The sequence below is a fragment of the Rhinoderma darwinii genome, chromosome 9 (assembly GCF_050947455.1).
Source record: "Rhinoderma darwinii isolate aRhiDar2 chromosome 9, aRhiDar2.hap1, whole genome shotgun sequence".
Classification (NCBI taxonomy): Eukaryota; Metazoa; Chordata; class Amphibia; order Anura; family Rhinodermatidae; genus Rhinoderma; species Rhinoderma darwinii.
The window spans coordinates 22426779-22454456 of record NC_134695.1 but is presented as its reverse complement, the minus strand read 5'-3'; the positions used below and the strand labels follow the sequence as shown (position 1 = coordinate 22454456).

At 42.4% G+C, this 27678-nt stretch overlaps 2 protein-coding genes across 8 annotated transcripts in view; one reads left to right on the top strand and one right to left on the bottom strand.

Moving 5' to 3' along the window:
* Window positions 1-3450: 3450 nt before the first annotated feature.
* Window positions 3451-25695, bottom strand: CFL1 (cofilin 1). Its single transcript, XM_075837355.1, has 4 exons — window positions 25539-25695; window positions 7243-7550; window positions 5114-5190; window positions 3451-4492 (listed from the first exon to the last, which is right to left on the bottom strand). Exons 1-4 carry the CDS (start codon window positions 25539-25541, stop codon window positions 4380-4382), a joined length of 501 nt encoding a protein of 166 aa, XP_075693470.1. The 5' UTR covers window positions 25542-25695; the 3' UTR covers window positions 3451-4379.
* MUS81 (MUS81 structure-specific endonuclease subunit) overlaps window positions 25132-27678 on the top strand; it is a 244377-nt gene continuing 241830 nt past the window's right edge. For 4 of the 7 annotated variants that reach the window (XM_075837348.1, XM_075837349.1, XM_075837350.1 and 1 more), the window contains exon 1: window positions 25145-25266. The gene's annotated coding sequence lies outside the window, so the exon portion shown is untranslated. Of the gene's footprint in view, window positions 25267-27678 lie in introns of all 7 variants that reach the window. The other 3 variants (XM_075837353.1, XM_075837352.1, XM_075837354.1) reach the window with 3 other exon arrangements.

The window sequence follows — 27678 nt, the reverse complement described above, 5'->3', positions numbered from 1 at the left end:
ATGTGTTTGGGGACTGTCTGTCATCCTTGCTTTTTGGGCAGAGATTATGGAGTGTATAGAATGTAGTGGGTCTCCAGAGAGCACGGAATCCCAGGTCTGCTTGTTGAGGCGCTGGTACACATGACCTTCCTCCTGTTCTATGCCATAAACACCATTGGCACACACTGGACGCGTGGATCTCCATGATTAATAATAATCTCCCCGTTTGAGCTTACATATGAAGGCTGCCCAGAGTTGCACTGGACAGTATCCTATTGCAGCATTCATATGGCTACGGAAATGAAACTATTAAAAAGAGGTGTGCTGACCTTTAACCCCTTAACTACCAGGCCTATTTTAGCCTTAATGACCAAGCATTCTTTTTTTTCTTTTTCTCATCTTCACATTTCAAGAGTTACAACTTTATTATTTTTACATCAACATAGGCTTATTTTTTTTTTGTGGGACAAGTGTTTTTCATTTTTTGGTGCATATATATCGGTTAACTTTTCTTTTTGGGGGGGGGGGGGGGGGGGAGGGAAGTGGTTATTTTATTTTTACTGTTTGTTTTTTTTATATTTTTAAAAACTTTGACAGTTTAATATTTATTTTTTTAAGTCCCACTAGGGGACATCACCTTGCAATCTTCTGATCGCAGATATAATGCTTTGGTATACTAAGTATACCAAAGCATTATTGCCTGTCAGTGTAAAACTGCCTCTGGCATGGCCTAATAGGCATAAAGCCAGGGCAGGCCTCGGGGTCTTTGTTAGACACCCAGCTGTCATGGCAACCCGTTGGCAGCCGACGATCACATTCGCAGGCCGCCGATTGGTGACAGAGGGAGCTCCCTCTGTCAATAGGATTTAAACACCGTGGTCGCTATTGACAGTGCATTTAATGGGTTAAACAGCTGCGATTGAAGGTTTCTTCAATCTTGGCCGTTGCAGCGGGATCCTGGCTGTCAGTCACAGACGCAGCTTCAGTGCCTGCACGAGCTCCATCAAGTACATGAACGTGGGAATGCGCAAACAGACTGCATTCCCCAATGTGCATGTACGTGAAAATGCGGGACGGGGTTAAAGAGGGTTTGTTTTTTTTGGTCATTATTGCATGCAGATAAACCACATTGCTAATCAACAAGAGAAAAAACATTCTGGTAAGTTTCCCTTTTTGAATAGAATTACTGAAATTAACTTTTTGATATTCTTATTCATTGAGAACACACACGCCTATGAGTGACAGTGGCAATGCCTTTGCAAAGGCCCAAAGACACCGCAGCTGATTTGTGCCAGAATACAGGCTTAAAACAATGACAAACTAAGAAATCAAGGAGGTGATATGTGAAAGGGTCTACCATGTCTAGCTAGACGAGCCAAACATTATATTTGAGAACAGCAGGGACCACACATGCGCATTACTGGCTGGATAATAGAACAGCCCATGCACGGCACTAGTGACGTGTCGTATATAGGGTTGTCACAATGGCAGCATTTGGACTTCAGAATCCGATACTTCGTGTAGTACTGCGATTCTCTATACCGATGTGAGGCACGTGGTGTGATGAATTTGGAACCTTCATGTGCCTCACATTAACAGCATCATGTTCCTCAATAGACAACATTGGGTTAATGTGTGAGGAACACAATGGGATGTTATGAATTTTGAACCTCCGTGTGCCTCACAATAATACCTTGTGCCTCAAAATAAAATAGAAAAAAAAAAAAAAATAATGTACCAATTATTCTTTATGGCTTGAAAATAGGAAAAAAGCATTTGCATTTTTTTATCCTGTTAGTTTCACACTAAATGTTAAATTAATCCAGGTTATTACCGTCATACAGATACCTAATTGTGTTGTTTTTATGTAATGTATGGGGGAATAAAATATATTTTATGCAAAATGGCTTTTGGGACTTTAATCCCATTAAGGGATAACTTTTTTTTTTTTTACACAGTGCGCCCCAACAGGCAACCAACCCTGTGGTCCTTTCTAGGTCCCCAGAGCTGACTTTCTGGTAGTCAATCGCAGCACTAGGTTTCCAGTGATGATTGATTGAGAGTTCCCATTGATCATGCTGCAGCAATCAAAGGGTTAAACAGCTGGAGTCAGAAAGTTTGATCCCAGCTGTGTTCAGCAGACTCCTCAGGGCCGGTCCACTGGGAGTTTTTTTTGACACTTTTTTGGCTCGGAAATCACGTCAGAAAACTAACCAAAAATGCCTCCCATTGATTCCAATAGGAGGCGGAGGCATTTTTTCCCCGCGAGAAGAAAAACCGCCTTGTGTGAAAAAGGGACATGCCCTATCTTCGGACATTTAAGCCTCTGACCTCCTATTGACTTCAATGGGAGGCAGAGAAATCGTACTTCGCTGTTTTATGCCCAAAGGCTGCGAAAATCAGCATGTAGGCAGAGGAAAATCAGCCTCAAAATTCCTAATGGAATGTTCCTCTTGCAATAAACTAGTGTGAACCCGACCTCTGAGTTCAGGAACTGTAAGTTACAGCTCCTGCTTAGGGTATGTTCACACGGCCAAATTTCAGACGTATACGAGGCGTATTATGCCTCGTTTTACGTCTGAAAATAGGGCTGCAATACGTCGGCAAACATCTGCCCATTCATTTGAATGGGTTTGCCGACGTACTGTGCAGACGACCTGTTATTTACGTGTCGTCGTTTGACAGCTGTCAAACGACGCGTAAAAATACAGCCTCGTCAAAAGAAGTGCAGGACACTTCTTTGGACGTTTTTGGAGCCGTTTTCTCATAGACTCCAATGAAAACTGCTCCAAAAACGGACGTAAAAAACGGCGCAAAAACGCGAGTTGGTAAAAAAACGTCTGAAAAGCAGGGTCTGTTTTCCCTTGAAAACAGCTCTGGATTTTCAGACGTTTTTGTTGACTACGTGTGAACATACCCTTAGATGAACACTCAGCCTCTTTTACAGAGACTCCAATAGACGTCAGACTGAGAACATGCACCGCATGTCATCAAAAGACGGTGGGTGGTCGTTAAGGAGTTGGTTGAGCTCCTATTGAGAGACTTAAGAGCTTATCCAATACAAATGCGCCCTAGTAACGCAACAAAAACGCAGTGTGAACACAGCCATATAGCATCTGCAAAGATTAGTTCAGTGTGTATTACTTAGTGGTGGGCTTTGTGTAATACTACAGCTTTGCCGGCAGCTGGATCTACAGAATTAGCTTGCCAACGGAGGCGCTTCCTCAAAACAACCCCTTGGACAATGCGCCCTGCTGAAAATGGGTGCTGGGACCAAATTGTTGGGGTGACAGCCATGAATGAGTTAGATAAAACTTTCTGTACCAATTTTAGACATGTACACTAAACCGGTTGAAGCTGGAAACATTAGTGGAGAGCCCACTAAAGCCAGATAATCCAGTTGAGATCTCATAAGTATTAAACATTTTAGTTGAGGCAATAGTGTTATTAAATGACCACATGAAACAATAATTCCTTTATTGGTTTATTAATGTCAGATCTGCCATTATGACTTCCATATTAGTAACGCAAGACAAAAGGAATTCAAGACCGCAATGAACAAGTGACCATGGGAAAAGGGAATATTAGGTGGTGAAAGAAAGGCTTCCGTCATCTGTATTTCTTAGACAAGTGCCCAAACAAGGGTCATAGAATTGAGGAAATTGGCAAAACCATACTAATGTGCGGCCATCTATTTCAAAAACGAAATATGGAATGCGGAACTGCAGCCGAGAGCTGTGTCCCATATTCTGCTTAAGTTAAGGAATTCTGTGCTACCGAAGGATTGGAAAATAAGTAATGAAGGTGCCATTACAAGCTTCTTAAAAAGGTTTCCTAACAATACTAAGTACTGCAAATGCTAGAAGGGCAACAATAAAAGGAATGTGGAATTTGGAGATGCGCTCGTCTGACGAATGAAATTTGTTCTGGGAATGTTAGAGACTAACCCACAAGCAGCATGTTATGGGCAGCAGTTTGATCCACAATTTGCATCACATTTAACATATCTAGATTAAGGGTATTCACGTCTACAGAGTCCAGGTTTGTAAATACCGATCAGTGGAAAGAATGGGTAAGATGCCAGGTTGCATTTGGCAAAAATAACTCAACTTAGGAGGCAAATGAAGAATGAGGCAGGATGACAAGTTCGTTAACTAGAATGGAAAGCTGCCTTTTTCTTTAAAAAAAAAAAACAAAAAAAACATACTAGGAGACATTTATTCCTGCTGGGGAATGGCTTGAAGGAGAAGCCTGCCTTTAAAGTGAATGATTCCCTCATCAAGAGGGGGTTTAGGACTTGTGGGTAACAGTAGACACTGTTGGGGGAGGGGGGGGGGATGATAACATGGAAGCCTCTTTAAGAAGTGGCACAGACACTGGGAGTGGAGGCAATGAGGTCTTCACAGAGGTCTTCCTTCCAAAGAGGTGACAGTGTTGCCTCCAAGTTTCTCAGCAAGGGTGCAGCGGTCCTTAATGTCAGCTGTGTTGTTCGCCTGCATTTCATGCTTGATACCTGGAGAGAAAAATAGCTAGTTAAGGCTGGGTCCGGGCAATTCATCGAAATTCAGCGCAATTAGACGCCATCTTGTGAATTTTGGTTTTATCAACAATATTCTCCCGGTTTAAGCCATCTGCACCTTCAGGACGTAGAAACAGATAACTCCAATGGTGCAGCAGGGTCCATGCTCTACCACTCACTGTCACTTGATGCGAGGCAGTGACTTCACTGTGCCTGTCTGCACCGGCCAGAGGAATCTCCTCCACTCATCATTGAATTGGGGTTAGGAGAGTATGTATATTATTTTTATCAGGCACTATTGGAGGCATTATACAGCGTGGGGGCATTATACTGTAGGGAGAGCAGTTATGCAGGGCATTATACAGTGTGGAGAGCACTATGGGGGCAGTGTCAGGGGGTATATTATATACAGCAGGCTCAGGGGATAAATATTAATTCAATGGTGTAACATGCAAATAGGGGACGTGGAGGGCAAGGGGTGTGGCCTAAATAGTTCAATTAATCGTGATTTTGATCATAATTGCCCAGCCCTAGTTATGACTGCCCACTATTTTAATGGCTTGTGCTATGATATTCTAGTTACAATGGTATAAATTAGAAGCTTTGTTTACTTGCCTGTGAATTTCTTCTTGATTGCATCTTTAGAACTGGCGTAGATCATTTTGCTTTTCAGTGGAGCCTCATCAGGAGCCCTGTGAAAACAAATTTAGGCAGGTTCAGGCATCTCTCCCATGGTCTTAACTTTGCCCTTTCTACTGATGATGAAAGTGGAGTCATTATTGGCTGATGCTAAATGTGTGCATGGGGGTGGGGGGGGGGGGGGGTGTTACCTAGGACATCCATTTGGTTAGGAGCCAGTGTCATTTAGGAACATCTCACAAGAGACATTCATAAGAGTTCATACCGGATACATTAATAACTGCCACTTCTGGAAGGTCTGGCAAAAGAACAAAAACAATGAATACCGTAGGCTGTGTGTATACCCTAACCAGGATCTCTGCAGTTAGATTCAATTAAGATTATCAGCATTATATACAAGCAAAGAAATAGTCCAGCGTTTGACACATTAAAGTGTGCCTAAAAATACTACGGTCATTAGTTTCCAGGCCTGACTGTCTTCCCTTCTCTGCATATACAAATAATTTAGACAAGCCTAAGAGGAAACCCAGGAATAAAGTGTTAGGGTATGTGCACACGATAACTGCATTTACGTCAGAAATTACGGAGCAGTTTTCAGGAGAAAACAGCTGTGTAATTTCAGACGTAATTGCATGTACTCGCATTTTGCGAGGCGTCAATTACGGCTGTAATTTGGAGCGGTTCTTCATTGGAATCAACGAAAACCGGCTCAAATTACGTCTCCAGAAGTGTCCTGCACTTCTTTTGACGAGCAGTCTTTTTTACGCGTCGTCGTTTGACAGCGACGCATAAATGACAGGTCGTCGGCACACCCATTCAAATGAATGGGCAGATGTTTGCTAACGTATTGGAGCCGTATTTTCAGATGTAAATCGAGGCATAAAACGCCTCGTATGTCTGAAAATAGGTCGTGTGAACCCAGCCTTACAGTCCAGTTTCGTATTTTGCTCCCAAACCCAGAAAATTAATGCATTTGTCATCCACTGTACAAGTGTTATAATGTAGCAGTGGTACGGCAGTTCAGCTCTGCCGCAAATAAATTTACATTTTATTATTGTACTACGTTAAGGGAATTTTATGCTGCCATGAGGGCAGCATGAAGTAGTGACGAGGACCATGGACAGTGCTGTGTCACTACTACATTTATGGGCTGGAGCTAGAAAACAAAGATGTTATGAAAGCTTTAGAGGACTACATAGCATGCGAAGTAGCCCTAGTCACTCATGAGCTGCGACTAGCACTGCACCAGTTCATTAGCATCTTTCTACCTATGCACAGTATAGGGAGGAAGAGGTCAATCAGCAGTGGGAGGGTGGGTGAGCCGCAGCCCATGTAGGAGCATTCAACCCCCCTCAAAAATAACAAAAACACAGCTTCAAAAAGTAAGCGACAGCACTGTAATCAGGGTCTCCCACTACGATCATGCTGTGCTGTGGATCATGCTGGGCTGGAACAATGAGAAGTGTAGGACGCTGATTGGTCATCCAATCCAGGTTTTACTACATATAGCACTGGGAAGCTCTGTGACTGGATGTTATACACCTGCAGAACAGAAACGCTATCGTTTGTACAAAACCTAAGAAATATTGGTCAGCATAAAACTAAAATTGCAAGAAACCAATCAACGCCAGACTGAATGTGCAACAGCAGATTACGTATAGACTTGCACGTGGTTAACAAAACACAACTACTGGTAGATTCCGCAGTGCATTCAGAAGATGCGGGCATAAACCCTTATAGGTTGTTCCCCGGCAGGGTACCACTAACATTATGGAAACTAGCTACAGCAACCCCTACACAGTATCACACAGGCCACCAGTGTTAGATTCTTTCCAGTTACAAGTTGTCAAGGAGAGAAAGAGAAAAAAAAAAAAGCAAAAGAAAAAAAGGGAAGTCGTTATAAAAAAAAAGGCAAAGAGCCCAAATGTAAATAGCTAAAAGTTACGACAATGAACTGCCGTCCCGGTATCTGGAGAATGCGGCTTATGCATTTACCATCCAATGAAATAAAGAATTGCACAGGGTCTGATATTAATGTTTTCAGTGTGTAGTATTACTTTAGATTATTCTGAAATGGACATTGTAATGAGCTCCCAGCATCTCACCAGAAAACAAAGACCAGGTCCTCCTTCTTACTCTCCTTTGTTTCATAGGTGCAGTCATAGAGGGCATAACGGCAGTCATCACGGGGTAGCATTTCCACAAAGTGCTTGTAGGGATCAGGAATTTTTCCACCAACATCTCCTACTAAGATTTCTTTCCCTTCTTCTGGAATAATGGTTTTCTTGTCAGGACTCAGGCAAAATATGACAGCCTTCCTGCGCTTCTTTGCTTCTTCAGGAGTGCAGGACTTTCGCACTTTCATTGCATTGAAGATTGCAATGACAACATCGGAAACCATCACGCCTGAGGCCTAGAACAGAGGAAAAAGTGAATACCATCAGAAGAATAGAGATCAGACAATCACATAAGGAAGCTTCCACTGTAGAGTAATTATACAAGTAATAACCCGTCCGACTACAACTATTAGTAACACGCAGTCATCTAACTAAACACAAGCATCATGACTGAATTAATAGACCACGTTGCAGGATCCACTTCTAATATGTACATCTACAGTGCTACTTTAAAAAAAAATAACTTTTATTTATTTTTTATTATTATGTATGAGAAACCCACAACAACTGGTAAATAGACTGATCGTGTAAGTGAAGGGTTACGGGGTAACGCAGTATTATATGTGCCACATTTGTTTAAAGCCAGTGCAGCCTTGTTCAGATTTGGGTTTTGTTTCTGGGACAGACTAGACTATTTTCATTGCATTTTAATGAGGGTCTGGATCACCATACACTGTAAATACCAAAAAACCCAAAACATGTGGTCATCCCTGCAATCACGTTTATCCCCTCTGCTTGCCAGTCTACAGAGAAGAGGGGGGGGGGGCGGCGGCGATGACTTAAAGGCTATGTAAGCCTTTAAAGTCAAATGTTTATTTATTTTAATTATAAAAATTAAAAAAAAACCTGTATAATATGGATTGTGAACAACTCTTAACAGGTTTTTATTAAAAAAAATTCTATAATATTTTTGAGATCGCAGCTTTATCCTGTGGTTTGAGCCGAATCCACTGTTTGGCTAAGAGCGGGGCACACGTGTGACACGCAGGATCCATCTATTATCGGTCACAGCTAAGTTCATGAACTTAGACGTGCTCAATAACCAGTGTATCAGACCAGGGTTCGCCATAGGAGTCAGTCTTGCAGACCTGTCCGATTGGCAAGATACAGCTTATGCATTTAGGATACAAGGAAGCGAACTCAAAAAGTAAAAAATGTTTAAGACTGTACGATGTAATTGGGAACAACTTTTAAATAGGATTTTATTACAGGTTTACATAGCCTTTAACCCCTTAACTGCCAATATGGATTTTCACAACGGCCGTTAAGGGTACTTATGCCAGAGCGCCACCTTTTCACAGTGATGTGACATAAGCCTGGCAGGGGAGTCATGTGCTGGGCGGTCTAAATACACCTGCTCTAACAGGTGGGATCAATATAAATGTAGACCTCACTTGTTTAACCCCTTAGATGCGGTGCTCAATAGAGAGCGCCGCATCCAAGTGGTTTTGGAGGGAGGGTGCTCCCTCTCACCCTGCAATTGCAAATTACGAAAAAATAAATAAAAAGTTATGGTTCTCACAACTTGGAGACAAAAAAAAACACATTTTTACGAAAATCATTTTATCGTGCAAAAAGTTGTAAAAATAGTTAACACATAGTTTATAACGCATGGTGAACGCTGTATAAACAAATTTTAAAAAAAAAAAAAAAAAAAAAAAATATATATATATATATATATATATATATATATATATATATATATATATATATATATATATATATATAAAAAAATCCAGAATTGCCATTTTCGGTCCCTTGCCTCAAAAAAATATAAAATAAATATAGGATAAAGGTGATCAAAAAGTCACATGTTCCACTGCTTTGGTGCTTAGAGTGTGTACCCCAAATTTGCAGAATAAAGCAATGAGGTTGCTTTACCACATTGACCATGCTGCAATTTTGGGAACTGCTCCCTCTAGTGGCCAGCACATGGAAATGTTGTAAATTAGAATCTAATTTATAGTAAAAAAATTATTGTGAAAAAAACTGTAAAAATGAAAACACTGTAATCACTTAAATAATGGTATAACAAAAAAAAAAAAAAAAAAACATATATATATATATATATATATTATATATAAATAAAAATTCTACAGATAATCCCTTTAATTTCCCCTGAAGTGGCGCTGCAGGGAATATGAACACTGCCAGGTTTTCCCACAAATTACAGCTGACTTCTGAGAGTACCAGCAAGGGGACACCAATCAGCTGGTCAAAAGACCATTCTAACAAGTAGGTATTGTCCAAAGCAGAGCAGCCCTTTAACTCCTTTTCATCAGTTACCCAATACAGAAAGAGTCACTGCAGCGTTTCAGCCCATCCTTCAGCTACAGAATGCCCAGAAAAGCTTTATGGCCACCTGGATTCCAAAGGTCAGCTCTCCAGTTACTTTTTCTCTTAACACAAGAATTAAAGCTTCCATTAGGTCACCTAGAAAGTGCTTTGGACAGATATGAATTTAAATCCATGGGATATCCTACCAACTATAGCCAAGACAACCACACCCCACTGCACATATGTATTATAATAAGGAATTTCTATCAGCTTTATCCATTTTTTTTTTTTTAAATAAAAAAGGTCAGTGTGTTATGTGCAGCTTTATAGTTAAATTTACTGAGATAGAGATGCTCTGTATCCTGTATACAGAGCAGCTGTATCTTAGGCTGAATGCCGTAACAGTCAGGTCCACGGGACGGGTTCAGTGTCAGCGGGTCTGACACGCAGGATCCACCTGTTAGATGTGATCGGTAAGGGTAAGGCCACACGGTGAGTCGTGGACGCGGTTTTATTGCATTTTAAAACCACATGCGGTCAACTGTATGCAGTTTTTTTTATCTCCAATGCTGCAGTACTGTTGCGTTTTGTTTTTTTAAAGGAAATAATTGATGGACATAGGTGCTTCCTGTATATAGTTAATTACAATGCATTGCAGAACTGTTCGAAATGCCAAAGTTGTTGCTGAACTGCTTGGGTTTTTGCCGTCATTAACCGCATGCGCTCGGACATTATGAAGGTGTTCAACTGCACAAAAACCACATTGTAATATAATAGCAGCAGTCTGTCCACAACACAAATTTCACCATTGACTTCTATTGAAAAATGTTTAAAAACGCAACATAAAGGCAACTTGGCCACACCGTGTGGCCGTACCCCAACAACTCAATCCTGCGGGCCTGACGTGTTCAGCTCTTAGCGCAAGATACAGCTGCTCCGTATACCAACTACACAGCGGCTGTATCAAAAAGTAAAAATAATTTTTAATAAAAAACTAAAATCATAAAGTTGTACAAAACACACTGGCTTAATAAAAAGAGCTTTGGGAGGTTTACATAGACTTAAAGTTTACCATATTCAAATGGTATTAAGAAAGCTAAAGTGCTGATTGTTTTAGAATGACAATTTCACAAACGCTCAGAATTTGCCAAGTGGTCTGTTGAATTAGAGACATGGCACGTTACCTGGGAAATCTTAGGCAGGGAGTGCAATAGAAGCCCCTGGTTTAGTGGTGGGTGCACAGATATCTGCCCTAATATTAAGTGCCATGTCAGACTTCCAAGAATACGAGTCCTTAAAAAGGGATAAGTGATAAATGTCTGATTGCTGGGGGCCCCACTTAGCACTAGAACGCAGATCCCGAGCCCCCCATTCATCCTCAACTGCAGGAGGAGTTTGAATGGCAAGGTCTATAGGGCTAATGGAACAGTCCGACAACAAGAACTTTATGGAAATGCCCTATGGGATGTGGAGAAAAGACACATCACCTGTAAAACAATTCTGTATGGACTGTACACCAGTTCACTTAACATCTCATCTACAGATTGGAAACCATTTCCACCATCTTGGCTTTACTAGCAGGCAGAAGACTTCAGGTTACAGCTGCATGCTGGTTGTCATCACACGTAGATGTAATTCAGCTCATTATATAAGTTAATGCACACTAGGAGAGTCTACATTCCTTTAAAGCAGTAGACCAGTTGATACTTTGCCCTCAGTTTATTAATTGTGAAAAACCTCATCTAAATGACACATTCCAGCACAACCCACTTGTAGTACAAGTACCTTCACCTTCCGACATGATCAATTACATGCACGTCATGGGTAGGCGGCCCATCCCGCATTCTGACACGCACGTATGTGATCGTGCCTGCATGATTACTGTGGGAGCACAGCTGTATCTGACACCTAGGCTCCCGCCACACCAGCTGGGATTAGAGAAACTTCCGATTATGGCCATTTCACCCCTTAAATGCAGCAGTCAATATCTACCGTGGCATTTAAGTGGCTTGACAGGAAGGGGCTGTCACAGACAGCCCGCAACCACAATTGCTGATGGGTTGCCACGGAAGCTGGGGGTTTAACAAAGGCCCCCCCAGGCTTGCCATGGCTATATGCCTATTAAGTTGTGGCAAAGGCATGGCCTAATAGGCAATAAGTGCACAGTAAAAACGAAACTATTTTTCTCCATTAAAAAGTGGTTTCGTTTTTAAAGTGTGGTTTTTTTGTGCAAACGTAACAAAAAAAAAAAAAAAAAGTCTAAAAGTGATTAAAATAATGTTTAACTGGTTCCCGACCGCTGGCTGTGTTAATACAGCCAGCGGTCAGGGTCCTTGAAACCCGCACCATAGACTTTTTTCGGTTCCGGTTTTAACTTTCTGCCAGAGCGATCGGGCAGCTGAATGTCGGGTCTCCGGCTGTCAGTGACCCCGAGGAGAGGATAGAATCAGATCTCTGTTTGTCTTCTCTGATCACTTGTACACAGCGCTCAATGAACGCCGTGTATATGAATAGAGGCAGCGGCTGCGACGCTGTCTCTATTGCTCCCGGCGATCATGTGACCAGACTGCTGCTGGGTCTTACTGACCCAGCACAGCCCTATTCGTGACAATCAATATGAGGGCTGATTTCCCCTGTATAAAAAGGTCCCCAAAGGTCTTTTTTGACCTTTGAGGGACAGACCATAGTAATAAAAAAATAAAAAATAAAAGTACAAATAAAATGTAATAAATACACATAAAATACCCACCTCGGGAAGAAAAAGAAAAAAAATTCCCCCCGCCAATCATGGTTGTAACGCTAGCGCTGACCCAATTACCCAAACAGACATGCAATATATTAAAATTGACGGTAGACAATGACTATCACAAATAAAAAGGTCTATTTTAGGGTAAAACTATTACCATAAAAAAATAAAAATTCTAAGATGGCAAAAAGGAGGTATATAAAAAAAAGAAAGAAAAAAAGGAAACCTGCATTGTCTACGGAAAAAACCTCCCAAAATTCACGTTGTTAGCCCAACAAATAAAAAAGTTCTAGACCTTTAACTAACACGTGCTAAAAAGGGCTAAACGGTGTCTGGTCCTGAAGGCTCAAAATAGCCCGGTCCTGAACTGGTTAAATTATATCCTGCAGAGGCCACCTCGTCTTGAGTCCATCTGGTTTCTTTTGTAATGAAGCATCTTCACTCCTTTAAGACAGGTTATGTTTCTAAGTAGAGCGATCTTTGACCTTGGTTCCCATACAAGGTTTGGAAGGAAGAGGGAGTGAGATAGGAGAGGGAGACATTCAAATAGGTCTCCCCCATCTTAATAGAACAATTTATTGTATGCTTGCCAAGATAGATAAGGCACCTGCAAACCTGATGTGTGAAGAATTAGAATAATGCCACATTGCCTCTGATTGGTTAACCTCAAGCCTACACCCCTTTTGAATTTATTGTAATGGAGTTCGGCAATAAACCGGAGAGGAGTATTTTGAGCATACCAGCAGCGTCTGTTATTCCTCCCTCGATAAAACATGATTTGAAACTGGATAAATCAAAGGAAGGCAGGCATCGGTTGACATACCCAGTACAAATTTCAGTCTAATATTATGGTGCATGATTGTGTTAACCGTTTTGGTGCTGTAAATGCGGGAGATTGCTCGTCTGACAAGCTGTTGCTGGAGGCCTGGCGGTATTGCATCAGTGAATATTGAAAACCGGCCAGTACAGAAGTTTATCCTTACAAATATTGTTCACTCATTCATTGCCTAGGCTGGATTAGCTCTCATGACGTCACATCTCCTGAACGCAGTAATTCATCCAGCACCAGTGGTATGAGGTATGTTGAAAGCTTTTTGTGTGATGGATTTGAGATGCGTACGTTATCTTGAGTTGTACAGATGTTTAAATCTTGAGGCTCATGTTATGAGAATCTTTGCTGGCATGGAGCATTGAAATTAAGATTGTGAGAACAGCAGCTGAGGAGTGAGCACGTGATGCCCTCCGATGTAATGTGATGACGTAGTTAGTGAGGGAAAAAAAAAAAAAAAGTGTGTAGAAATGGGGAATGTTATACTGTTGCCCGCTTGCTCTGATATAGTAGAGTGTGGAGGACGCCTGGCTCAGCGAGATACTAGGTGTCCGTAAGGTTACAAATTGTCCGTAGTTAGGAGAGCTGAGAGTTACAGAACACTAACCCAGCAGAGATAAAGACTGTCCGTAGGTGACAGGTTGGATATTCATAGTAGTACCGTCAAGGACTTCTGTGGTAGTCCTGATAATGGAGAACAGGGGAAGAACTGTAGTATGATGTACAGCCAAAGAAGTTATTACAGGATCTCTTTTTAGTTATAGCATCTTTCTTTCCCTGTTTACAATCCTGTCAAAGATTGTAGACCATCAAATTAATATATGAAATTGCACGTGATAAGTGTGATAAATGTATGTACCATAAGGCCTTATTCACACGACAGGGTCCAAGTGTCGGTCGTTTTACATCAGTTCAGATTCCGTTCCGGGCCGTGTTGCTGTTTTTAACCTGTTTTGAATCAGTTTTTTTACCTGTCCGTTTTAAAAATCGGATAAATTTCATTTGTACATTTTTTGCCACACACTGCCCTCGGTAGGTAGCGCCACACAGGCCCCCCTTGTAGGGAGCGCCACACAGCCCCCCCCCCAGTCGGTAATGCTTCTCCTGGAGCGGAATCCCCAACCCCTGGCCACAGGGTGCAAAAAAATACCCTCCTCTTCACATGCGCTTCGCACTGTGGGGAGGAGAGAGCGAGCGAAGGAAGGAAGACACGGGCGCCGTCACTTGGAGTACATTCAAGTGATGGCCGTGTATTACCCAGCCCCAGACTTCTATGGGAGTCGGGCGAACGGCCGAAAATAGGGATTGTCTCATTTTTTTGACGGCCGGGTAGCACGGGACGTAAAATTTAAAAAAAAAAAACAAAAAAAAAAACCACCCCATTAGGGGGGGTCTATTGTTCAGACTGTGGCAGTCTGATGGCCGGGAAACCCTGTTGTGCCAATAAGGTCTTGCCCAGTGCAATAGGGAAAACTTTGAATGTTGTATGGAGTACACATTTCTAGAACACTGCCAGCTTGACATGTGTAACCACCAGTTGTATGCATTGTCAGACTGACATAAGGTAGGAATCAGTCCAGACTGATTTCTAGCGCGCATTTGAAATTACGGTAACTACCTACACAAATTACAGTGAAGGACATTGGTATTGGCGCATACCCAAGGTCCTTAAATCCCCAGACTACAACCTACTGAGTGAATGGCTGAGTGGGGAAGATAAGATATATGTGATCAAATAAGTGGATTGTCTATTCTCAAACAGCCATTTAACATCCACACAACTAACATTTTTGAACAGAGACAGAAAATGAATCTGGAGTGCTGCGTATAAGAAATTGATGATCATGACGACTAATATAGATTGTGATGGGGGGCTGTGCGATGTAACGTGTGCAGTCTGAAAGGCAGACTCAAGCTTATATAGCGAGCATGGACTGATGAGATAAGTGATCACAATATTGCATTGATTTTAGATCTATATTGCATGCGCTCTTTCTTAACAGCAGTACTGTGTAAAAATGTGTGTCTTGTGTATAGGGTGGAGTCATTCCAAAAGAGCATTAGTCTGAAGAAAAGGGGGTTGCGTGTGAGGAGACAGAAGTTGCACTCGTTGCAGTGATTAGGAATGATGCTTATTATTGCGCATGTGGTGTTGTCCATAAATACACCAAGTGTTTAATATATTACGTCTGAATGTCTGCATAAAAATAAAAATAAATGATAAGTTACGTTGCATATTTGTGTGTTGTGATAAGTTTGAAACATTATAACAATAAATCTGAAACCGTTAGTGACTGCCAATACGCCGCCTTTTAACGGCGGCCACTAACTGGCTTTATTCTGAGGCATATGCCTTTTTACGGCACTGCATCAGGATAAAGTAAACAGAGCAGGGAGCGTCAAATCTCCCTGCTCTCAGCTGCTAGAGGCAGCTGAGGGCGTCCCTGCTCTGCCGGGTGAGATCGATATAAGTAGCGATCTCACCCGTTTAACCCCTCAGATGCGGTGCACAATAGCGTGCACCGCATCAGAGTGGTTTTGGAGAGAGGGAAGGAGCTCCCTCTCATCCCACTGACACCCGGCGATACGATCGCCGAGTGTCTGTGTCTTCAATGGCAGCCGGGGGTCTAATAAAGGCTGCCTGGAGCGAATGCCTGCTAGATCATGCCGGAGGCGTGACCTAGCAGATGCCTGTCCGTTTTAAACGGACAGGCAGTAATACACTGCAATACAAAAGTATTGCAGTGTATTATAATAGCGATCGGAGAATCGCATATTAAAGTTTAATAAAGTTAATTTTAAAAAAAGTGAAAAAAAAAATAAAAAACCCAGCTTTTCCCCTTACAAACTGCTTTACTATAAAAAAACAATAGTAAAGAAGTTACACATATTTGGTATCGCCACGTCCGTAACAACTATAAATCTATTACATTATTTAATCTGCACGGTGAACGCCGTAAAAATGTAATAAAAAACGATGGAAAAATTGCTGTTTTCTGTGAATCCTGACTTTAAAAAAAAAATGTGATAAAAAGTGATCAAAAAGTCGCATCTACTCCAAAATGGTACCAATAAAAACGACAAGTCTTCCTGCAAAAAAAAAGCTCTCATACAACCGCATCAGCAAAAAAATCAAAACGTTGATTGATGATCAGGTGCAATTTTGTTTTGAATTAATGAATTTGGTTCTAGGTCTATAAAATGTGCATGTGACCCCAATGAGGAATCTAGATTAAATGTGTACGACAGTAACTAGATTGAGTTTTTCTGCGTAGATGGTTCCAGATCCTTCCAGAATGGTAAATATGACATTGGGTATGCTGTGCTGTAGTCACCACTCAATATGGAGGTAGTGTAAGGGCCAATTCCCCTCCAGAAAATCTGCATAGGAGGCCAAGGTGATGTGACTCACAGATTTAGATGGGAAGGAGGTGAAAAATTACATGAACATTGATTTTATGCAAGATTTAAATAAAATAATTTGTTTTTGTATTAATTAGGTATTTACAGGACCTGGTGGGGTGGGATTTACAAGTGATGACAGACAGATGACAGACCTGGCAGAGAATATGCACAGCCAGGTATCAGTAAATTGGCTTGTCCCTGGATACAATAATGCCACCACTAGGTTTGTAGCAGCCTGCATGATACACGCAGGGCATGACATAGGTAAAACAGTAAAGGTACCTGTGAAGAGTGCACCCCGGCCAGATTACCTGTCCCAGCGACTGCAGACCATACAACTACCTGAGGTAGGTGTGTATGAAAATGTGCTCGTGTGTAGACCTGTTCTCAGGGGGGCCTGAAGCCTGGCAAATATCTTCCCCACTGCAAAGAACACGGCCAAGAAGTTGTGTGTAGTGACAGGGGAATAGTTTTCTCCCAAGTATTGAACTGGTGTTTGTACAATGATTAAAGAGGCTCTGTCACCACGTTATTAGTGCCCTATCTCCTATATAAGGAGATCGGCGCTATAATGTTGCCGACGGTAATGCTTTTTATTTAAAAAAAACTATCTATTTTCACCACTTTATTAGCATTTTTAGATTTATGCTAATGAGTTGCTAAATGCCCAAGTGGGCGCGTTTTTACTTTAGACCAAGTGGGCGTTGTACAGAGGAGTGTATGACGCTGACCAATCAGCATCATGCACTCCTCTCCAATCATTTAGGCAGCACATAGGGATCCTGCTAGATCCTTACGTGCTGTCTTATACTAACACATTAACAATACTGAAGTGTTTAGATAGTGAATAGACATTCCACGGGATGTCTATTCACAATCTCTGCACTTCGTTACTGTCTGTGGTAGTTACAGCAGAGGACGCGTAATCTCGTTGTAACCTGTCATTTACTGCGTAATCTCTGCTGTAACTACCACAGACAGTAACGAAGTGCAGAGATTGTGAATAGACATCCCGTGGAATGTCTAAACACTTCAGTATTGTTAATGTGTTAGTATAACACCACACATAGCGATCTAAAAAGGATCCCAATGTGCTGCCTAAATGAATGGAGAGGAGTGCATGATTCTGATTGGTCAGCGTCATACACTCCCCTGTACAACGCCCACTTGGTCGAAAGTAAAATCACGCCCGCTTGGGCATTAAGCAACTCATTAGCATAAATCTAAAATCGCTAATAAAGTGGTGAAAATAGATCGTTTTTTTTTTAAAATAAAAAGCATTACTGTCACCTATATTATAGCGCCCATCTCCTTATATAGGAGATAGGGCACTAATAACGTGGTGAGAGCCTCTTTAAGATATTAGCAGCTCTCTAGATGCGATCCCAAAGTTAGTTTGTTTGACAACGGTATTTAAAAAGTTGTGGGAATGTTAAATACTGAGGTTAAATTTTATGTAAAGCTCTGGATCAGCGTGCCTTAGCAATGACTATTGGAGGCACGTGTCAGTATTATGTTCAGTGCAAGTAGATTCCCACTTGCAAATATTTTTGTTGTCAAAGGAAAATTTGAGAAAGAAAATTCTGTGAGATAGATCTATCTATCTATCTATCTATCTATCTATCTATCTATCTATCTATCTATCTATCTATCTATCTATCTGTCTGTTTGTATGTAGTTACTGCCCCAGTGTGAAGGTTTAACATAAATGTCATTGTTAATGTTTTTTTTGTCAATTGAATTATCTGATTAAGATCAATTAATGATCTTAAGATAATTTAATTGAAGAAAAAAAAAATGATTATGTGATGAAAAGATTGTTCTCCACAGAAGGTCCCCAACTGGGAGCGGACGACATGAAAGCCAGATTATAACAGATTGTGGACGGATAACAGAAGGTAGCACTTGCATTGATGGTGTATGGCCTCACATATGCCCCAAGTTTGCAAGGATCAACTTGGTAAAATCGAATTGGTAGGTCACGGGCTTTACAGCTGTTGCTACTAAATTCTGTTAGAGCTGTTTGATTGGCCTACAGAACAGTCCTGGCAGACCGGTGCCAACCATATAAGAACACCATTCTCCCACAAAGAGAAGAGAACTTCCCAGGCAATACAATTTTGAGTAAGAAAAATTTGTTTGAGACACTTGTAAGATAAACATATGGTATCTGAATAGCTCTGTGGGTAGGAGCTGTTACAGGTAATCAGCTCAGAACAAGGTACAAATCCCGCTGAAAAGTGTGACACCAAGAGAAAAATAAAATGTATCCAGTAACTACACATTATCCTGCTGCCCTGTCCATTGAGACAGAGAAGTTTTATATAAAAAGGTGTTTGATTTAGTTTAAGGGCCTGACATGGTTTTTGTATGTACAGGGAACAACTTTTATATTATGACCATGTTATCACTAGATAAACATTTATTTTAATGGATAAGGGTTGGGTCCCCAGCAAGTGGCAATAAACAAACTAAATGTATTTAAAATAATGAACGCCATCACTGAGTTGTCAGGCGCAGACTGAGCCAATACAATGTGCTGGTCATGAACTGAAGGCAGTGTCACAATTCTAAGCAGCCGTGCAGATAAGTAACTTGCCAGAGGACAGATGGAGGGTTTGTGGCAGTCACAATAAAACTTCACTAATCTGTCTACGTGGGAACTCGCCCCAGGCTCACAGTACAGAGGTGCTGTGTACAGTGCGGTGACGTATACTATCAAGAGACAGTGACTGACAGATGAGAAGGACCAAACCAAGTCCTAATGACAAAAGCAAAGGTCAAAGTAAAGCAAAGGCCAAAGACCTGAGTGAATACATCAGCAGTACCCAAGTGTTTTAATACACAAGTGACCAGGAGGGGGTAATAAATCCCCCACTGGACACCACCGTACAGTCCGACTACCCAATTGTGTGGGTTACCCCAAGGGCGACAGTCAGTGAAGAGCAGAAGACAGGGGATGATGATGTACAGGACTTGTCAATGAACTGATGGGACCAAAACCTGAGGGGTAACCTAGCATGAGATTGGCAATCGCATTTTATTAGTGGCGGCCCTATTGTTTATATTGTCTGAGGTTTATAATTGTGTGTAAACATACCGCGGTACTGCAAAATACGATCTGAGGTGTTTTATGTGGAGTTATGAGGTGAAGGTCACTGGTTGTCACTCAAGCACATGGCAGCAATGAGAGCCCGAGGTTATGTTACCCGGGTGTCTTTAGGTTTGACATGGATGCTGCCCACGACCTGTTATATCTGCAGGTGTAAAGGTCCCATTAGGACAGTGCAACACATTTATGACCAACACATGTATCATGGCAGGAGAAGTTTGGATTATTGAAAACATTAGTAGGTTTAACAGTAAAGGAAGCATAATAGAGAAATTAGCGGAAACGTTTGACAATGTTACAGATTAGGTTTGATGTTTTGAATGTAGCTTCTTTCACTGCACAATCACACTGTGCAGTGAAAAGCTGGGCTGGAACAATGAGAAGTGGGTGACTGTGATTGGTCAGCCTCACACACTTGTCTGTACAATGCCCAGTTGGTAAAAAGTTAAATAAAATAGCCTAGTTGTCTATTAACCACTTCCTGACCAGGAGCTTTATCCCCCTTCCTGACCAGGCCCATTTTGAAGTGCCAATTTAAAAGAAAATTGTTGTTCCATTATTTTTCCAACCTACATGTATTTGTTCTTAATCTTTTCAGAACATATTGGGCTTCCATATTTTACTTTTTTTTTAAAATATAGAAGGAAAAATGGAAAATAAAGTTGAAAAAAAAAAACGTGAGTGTGATTTTTTTTACATCTGCTGCATCCCACTGGCTAAACACAACTCAATACATATTTGGCAACTTCTACGATACCAAATGTGTGCGCATTTCTTACACGCTGGGTGCAAGTTCGAGCTTACAATGGTGAGCAAACTGGCTTTTAGAGAAAAAAAAAAAAAAACATTTCCAAAGCTGGTTTGCTGACACCATACGACCATTACAGATGGTGGAGTTTCCAGTCCACAAAAACCGATGGCCTATCCTCAGGATAGGCCATCAATATCTGATCGGTCAGGGACCGACACCCCCAATCGGCTGTTTTGAGAGGGCCACAGTGCTTATACGAGCGCTGCTTCCCCTTCATTTCCTTTACTGCTCACACTGAATCGCAGATACACTTGTAGCAGCGGTTCACAGTATTACAGCCTTCTCCCATTCAAGTGTTTACAGTAATACAGTGAACCGCCACTACAAGTGTCCACGATTCAGTGTGAGCAGTAAACAAAATGAAGGGGAAGAGACGATGGTACGAGTATCGCAGCCCCTTCAAAACAGCAGATACAGCTGTATCACGGAGCTCCTCAGTGCGTGCGTAAGCGCTGCTGTTAAGAGCAATGTGATAGTGACAGGTTGTCACAACGATCACACGACCGGAGACCACGCTGAGTGGTCTACGGTTAAAGTTCCATGATACAGCAATATCTCGGAGCTAAAAGCCACCGGGAAGCAGCAAATCTGCTAACTCTGGAGGACGTTCTGGAATGGCCCTGTAGAGTTAATTGCGGACCGCCCGGACGTTTATAGTCTATGGGCGGTCGGGCAGTGGTTAAGAAACTCATTAGCATAAGTCTAAAATTGCTCATAACTTGCTAAAAAATTATTGTTTTTCCATAGGAGATAGGGCACATTATAAGTGGCCCATCTTGCACATGATGTGATCGGCGCTGTAATGTAGATTACAGCAGTATTTTTTATTTAGAAAAACAATCATTTTTGACAGAGTTATGACCTATATTAGCTTTGTGCTAATGAGTTCCTTAATGGCCAACTGGGCGTGTTTTACTTTTTACCAACTGGGTGCTGTGGAGAGAAGTGTATGACGCTGACCAATCAGCGTCATACACTTCTCTCCATTCATTTACACAGCAGCATCGTGTTCTTACTAGAACACAATGTGCAGCTACATAAACACAGTAACATTACTCAAGTGTCCTGACAATGAATAGGCATCACCTCCAGCCAGGATGGGATGTGTATTCAGAATCCTGACACTTCTCTGTGATTTACAGCACAGCAGGCGGTCTCACAAGATTACGCTGTAAACTGTCATTTACAGCAAGATCTCGCTGTGCTCTCACGCAGACGCTACAGAAATGTCAGGATTCTGAATACACATCCCATCCTGGCTGGCAGTAATGTATATTCATTGTCAGGACACTTAAGTAACGTTAGTGTGTGTATGTGGCTGCACATAGTGTTCTAGTAAGAACACGATGCTGCTGTGTAAATGAATTGGGAGAAGTGTATGACGCTGATTGCTCACCGTCATACACGTCTCTGTACAACCCCCACTTGGTCAAAAAGGTAAAACGCACCCAGTTGGTCATTAAGAAACGTATTAGCATAAAGCTAAAATAGGTCATAACTCCGTCAAAAATGATCGTTTTTCTAAATAAAAACCACTGCTGTGATCTACATTACAGCGCCGATCACATCATGTACAAGACAGGCCACTTATAATGTGGTGACAGAGCCTCTTTAAGGGGATAAAGACATCCAGCCATACAGGGATAGGACCCCCATACAACTGCTGTCTTTATTGTCAGAACTAGAAAGATTCCCAACTGCAAAGATTTTCCATTCAATCAGAATATAGAGCCTCTAGTAATCAGAAGGGCCCAATATATCCCTGGTAATACTAGACAAGTTCACCTTTTACACTAGAGAAATGGAAGGAGAGGGACAACTTAATTTGTCCAATAGTTTCCCATAGGAACCCGAATTGCATTAAGTGAAGCTAAAATGATCAGTTTACAGCCATTGCAAGCGACAGCCCTGCCCTTTTGGCCTGACAGCCAGCTTGTACGAAATTTCTTTTTAGAGGCAGCCATTGATTTCTACAGAAGGCCTGAGAAGGACCTGCATTCTTGTCTGACCACGTTCTTTTTCATGGAGGAGGGGAGCACAGATCTTACCTCCTGAAGTTGTAAATGACAGTGAGGTTTAGACAGCACATGTTCAGGCCACTCAGCATCACATCAGTGCTACCCATAATCCAAGCACCAAGTAACGCAGGTCATACAATACAAGAGATTAATACAGCCTGGTGTGAACTGCAGTAACCATGCTTTCATGTTACTGCAGTAGCAGGTAGTGCTGGGCAATTAATTGAAAAATGACCGAAACAAAAATTCTGCGCAGATAAAAGATCTTCACATTGTTCTTTTCGGTTCGGTTATTACACGCAGCCTCTACAATCTCTATTCTACCCAATAAGAATCACCGATATGTGATTAACATATCAGAGATTCTTTTTGGATAGCATACAGTTAATGACATTTGGGATAGCCAATGGCAGATCAGGCTTAACGCGACAACATAGACCCTACTCCTCTGGAACGCATGGATGCCTGGAGTGCAGGGATCATATGCGCTCAGTCAGTTACAGCAAATGTAGGCTGGCTGCTGAGGCACATATACAGGCACAAGCAGATGCACCAAATCACCCAGTGGGCCCTGCCTGAGCCAAGAGTGGTCCTCCCCCCCCCCCCCCCACACAAGCAGCACACGGCAGTGCCATTGCTGCACTATTTACAGTTAAACAAGGCAGAAAGCATGAGGACCATCCGGGGGAAGGGCGAGCAGCAAGAGCATGGGGACCGTGTGTGTACCCCACTGACTCAACCTTCTAGGGGTATATTATATACAGCAGACTCATAGTAACATATATAACAGCTACCAGTCTATATACTACGTTATGCATCCTGATAATGTATGTCTGCTATATGCATATGTATATACATGAGTAGGGGGTCTAATGCATCATATACCGGCCTTATACTATGTATCTGGAAGATCAGCAAAGTATCGTGGTTTTGACCTATGAATATAAGCAGTGTGACCTTTCTTATAAGGCAACGTATGAGACGTCTGACGACACAAGACCTCATCAAGCAATGTACTTTGATTTCAATTGTTCTAAATATTAAATACATAACCATAAATAATCTGCAGTGTTTCCTTCAAATATTTGAAGATCACAAAAGTATGCACTCATTAGAAAAAAAAATTCCCAGCTTTAAAGTCTAAGGCCTCATGCACACGACCGTAGCCATGTGCACGGCCGTGATTTTCGGGCCGGCTGGCGACTGTCAGCCGCGAGCAAATCGCAGGCCATCAACATGGCCGTAGCCATTATTTTCAAGTGATAAAACCTCCTCACGGAAGAAGGGACATGCCCTATCTTCCCACGGCAGCATCTGACATCAATGGGAAGAAGAAAGCGTATGTCGCGGAGTCTTTTGCCCATAGCACTCAATGGACGCAAGCGAAAACGTGTCGAAAACCGATGCAAACGACATGCAGGAAGGACAAAATCTGCCTCAAAATCCCAAACGGAATTTTGAGGCAGAATTTTCCTCCTGCAAAAAACTCAGTGTGAACGAGGCCTTATTGTCAGTGAACTATGAAGCAGGGCTGGTCAACTAAAGAGGCTGTCACCACATTATAAGTTCCCCATCTCCTACATAAGGAGATCGGCGCTATAATGTAGGTGACAGCAGTGCTTTTTATTTTAAAAAAACCGATCTGTTTTCACTGCTTTATTATCGATTTTAGATTTATGCTAATGAGTTGTTTAATGCCCAAGTGGGCGCGTTTTTACTTTAGACCAAGTGGGCGTTGTACAGAGGCGTGTATGACGCTGACCAATCAGCGTCATGCACTCTCCATTCATTTAGGCAGCACATAGGGATCCTGCTAGATCCTTATGTGCTGTCTTATACTAACACATTAACAATACCGAAGTGTGTAGACAGTGAATAGACATTCCACGGGATGTCTATTCACAATCTCTGCACTTCGTTACTCTGTCTGTGGTAGTTACAGCAGAGGAAGCGTAATCTTGCGAGATTACGCTGTAGATTACAGGGAGATTACGCTTCCTCTGCTGTAACTACCACAGAAACAATACCGAAGTGCACAGATTGTGAATAGACATCCTGTGGAATGTTTATTCACTGTCTAAATACTTCAGTATTGTTAATGTGTTCGTATAAGACAGCACATAAGGATCTAACAGGATCCCTATGTGCTGAGTAAATGAATGGAGAGGAGTGCATGATGCTGATTGGTCAGCATCATACACTCTGTACAACGCCCACTTGGTCTAAAGTAAAAACACGCCCACTTGGGCATTAAGACACTCATTAGCATAAATCTAAAATCGCTAAAAGTGGTAAAAATAGATAGTTTTTTTTCCAATAAAACGCATTACTGTCACCTACATTACAGCGCCCATCTCCTTATGTAGGAGACAGGGCACTTATAATGTGGTGACAGAGCCTCTTTAATCAAGAAATAACCATAATTCGATTCGCACTAGGCAGGAAGGAAGTGAACTCTGCGTGGCACCGGCACACGAGCGTAACGCCGAATTATGTGCGCAGTGTATCGGGCCGCGCCTACTGAGGATGGAGCGGAGTACGCGGCCAAGACCCGGCATCTGTTCGCATCAGCCAATCCTCCGCCCCGTCACAGGGGGCGGAGCGTGCGTTTAATCCTCCAGGCCACACCCAGTAGCCGGCGCGCTCCGTTCCCGCCCTTTCAGCTCCCCGACAAGAGGAAGAGCGCGTGCACCTACACACCGCGTCACCGAGCGCGCCTCCACGCCACCGGTTATTATAGACGAACCGTCACCGGTAAGACAGTACCGCCGCTGTATGTCCCTACCCCCAACCCTACGTCGGCTCACCCTCATATCAGCCGCTTCCCAGACTGCTCCCCGCAAAACCAACCACGTTATTGTGCAGTAAACCTTAAATACCAGCGTATGCAGGAAAACATTAAGATAGCGGCTGGCTAACAGGGGTCGCAGAAAATGGCGGAGTGAGGGAGCGGTCCCGCCGATTCATCTTGGGCGTAGACCCTCCGCAATACGCTGTACACTTACAGTCCCAATGATTCTACTTACCATTTTTACTCGGGTTAGATTAGGCGGGGAAGGCAGCCGGTAGCTTCAGGAGATGAAAGGAAAAGGCCGTGCAGCTGCCTGACAGACTCACACTGAAATGAAGCCTGTACGTCTCCTCCTTCCGCTTTCTTTAAGCGCTGCACAATGAAGAGGGAGGGGCAGGCTTCCTGTCTCCGCGCGCAGAGGCCGTCGGGAGTTGTAGGCAGCTTCTGGGAGGGTAGGAGGAGCTTTTTCCAGGAATGAAAGAGCGAAGCTTGATCCTATGGACAGGTTTAGAGGACAGTGACACATGGGTGGGGTCAGGCTAGCAGAGGCTGATGATCTAGCTGTAGAAATGCGAGAGAGAATTAAATAGCCTCAGCTTCTTCTTTTTTTGCTGCGGTCACATTGACTAGCGGGTGGAATATCACTGATCGGACAGCACATTATGTAGGACCCCACGGAAAGGATTGTAAGGGGTGGAGTGGGTGCTATTGGAGGTTCATTTTATTAGAGTGTGTAATAAAAGCCTTCATTCAGAGATCTTTCTAGCGACACATCTTTTTTAATGCATCGTCAATGTTGGTGAGTTGCCCATTACCCTTACTGAAGAGAATATATCAACAGGTTTAACCCCTATGAATTAAACGTATAGTCAAATGACATCGAAGTACCCCCAAGTCTGTGACCATACACCGATCTGAACCTATTAAAAGCACAGTGTAAGGACACAGTGCGGGTACATGGCATGTACCTACTAGGGTGCCCTTACCACAGGCTGAGATCCTAGGGTCTACGTTATGCTGGGGGTTATTTATACATTTTATCTTTCTTGCTGACAAGCAAATTATACTTGAAGGAGTGCACAGAAAAGAAGACACTTGTCATGTGATGGTTTTTGCCATCCACAAGGTGCTGCACAGGCTGTGGCATTGCTGGAGATGAGCGGCAGGTGCAAGTTTAGTTCTGGAAGGAGAACTCTGAACTAAACCTGAACAGATAACAGTCAGTTGAGTTTTCTGTTATAGCTACAAATCTGTTAAGTATATTTCATCCATATACTTTTCCATTCTGTCTGCTGTGGTATTTTATCGCAATGCTTAAGATGTTATATCTAAGTAAGGCTTCGTTCACATCTGCGCTGAAGCCTTAGGGTATATTCACACGACAGCGTCCGTAACGGCTGAAATTACGGGGATGTTTCCGCCTGAAAACATCCCCGTAATTTCAGCCGTTACGGCATGTACAGGCGCTTGAACGCCGCGTCCATTACGGACGTAATTGGCGCTGCTATTCATTGGAGTCAATGAATAACGGCTCCAATTACGGCCAAAGAAGTGACAGGTCACTTCTTTGACGCGGGCGTCTATTTACACGCCGTCATTTGACAGCGGCGCGTAAATATATGCCTCGTGTGAACAGACAAACGTCTGCCCATTGCTTTCAATGGGCAAATGTTTGTCAACGCTATTGAGGCGCTATTTTCGGACGTAATTCGGGGCAAAAACGCCCGAATTACGTCCGTAATTAGTGCGTGTGAACATACCCTCAGGGTATGTGCACATGGTAGCAGGCTTTTACGGCTGAAATGACAGACTGTTTTCAGGAGAAAACAGCTGCCTAGTTTCAGCCGTAATTGCTCCTCCTCGCATTTTGCGAGGCTTCTCTGACAGCCGTAAATCTTGAGCTGTGCTTCATTGAGTTCAATGAAGAACAGCTCAAATGACGTCTGAAAGAAGTGTCCTGCATATAATGTATGGAAGTGTCCTGCATATAATGTATGGAAGTGTCCTGCATATAATGTATGGAAGTGTCCTGCATATAATGTATGGAAGTGTCCTGCATATAATGTATGGAAGTGTCCTGCATATAATGTATGGAAGTGTCCTGCATATAATGTATGGAAGTGTCCTGCACTTCTTTTGACGAGGCTGTATTTTTACGCGTCGTCGTTTGACAGCTGTCAAACGACGACGCGTAAATAACAGGTCGTCTGCACAGTACGTCGGCAAACCCATTCAAATGAATGGGCAGATGTTTGCCGACGTATTGTAGCTCTATTTTCAGACGTAAAACGAGGCATAATACGCCTCGTTTACGTCTGAAAATAGGTCATGTGAACCCAGCCTTATTTGTACAATTTTTTGGTACATACAACTTT

Excerpts from the sequence above, each read along its gene's own strand:
- CFL1 (XM_075837355.1), bottom strand. Across the intron at positions 5,191-7,242 it reads GACCTGGTCTTTGTTTTCTG|GGCTCCTGATGAGGCTCCAC; the intron begins GTGAGATGCTGG and ends TTGTTTTCACAG. Across the intron at positions 4,493-5,113 it reads AATCAAGAAGAAATTCACAG|GTATCAAGCATGAAATGCAG; the intron begins GCAAGTAAACAA and ends TTTTCTCTCCAG.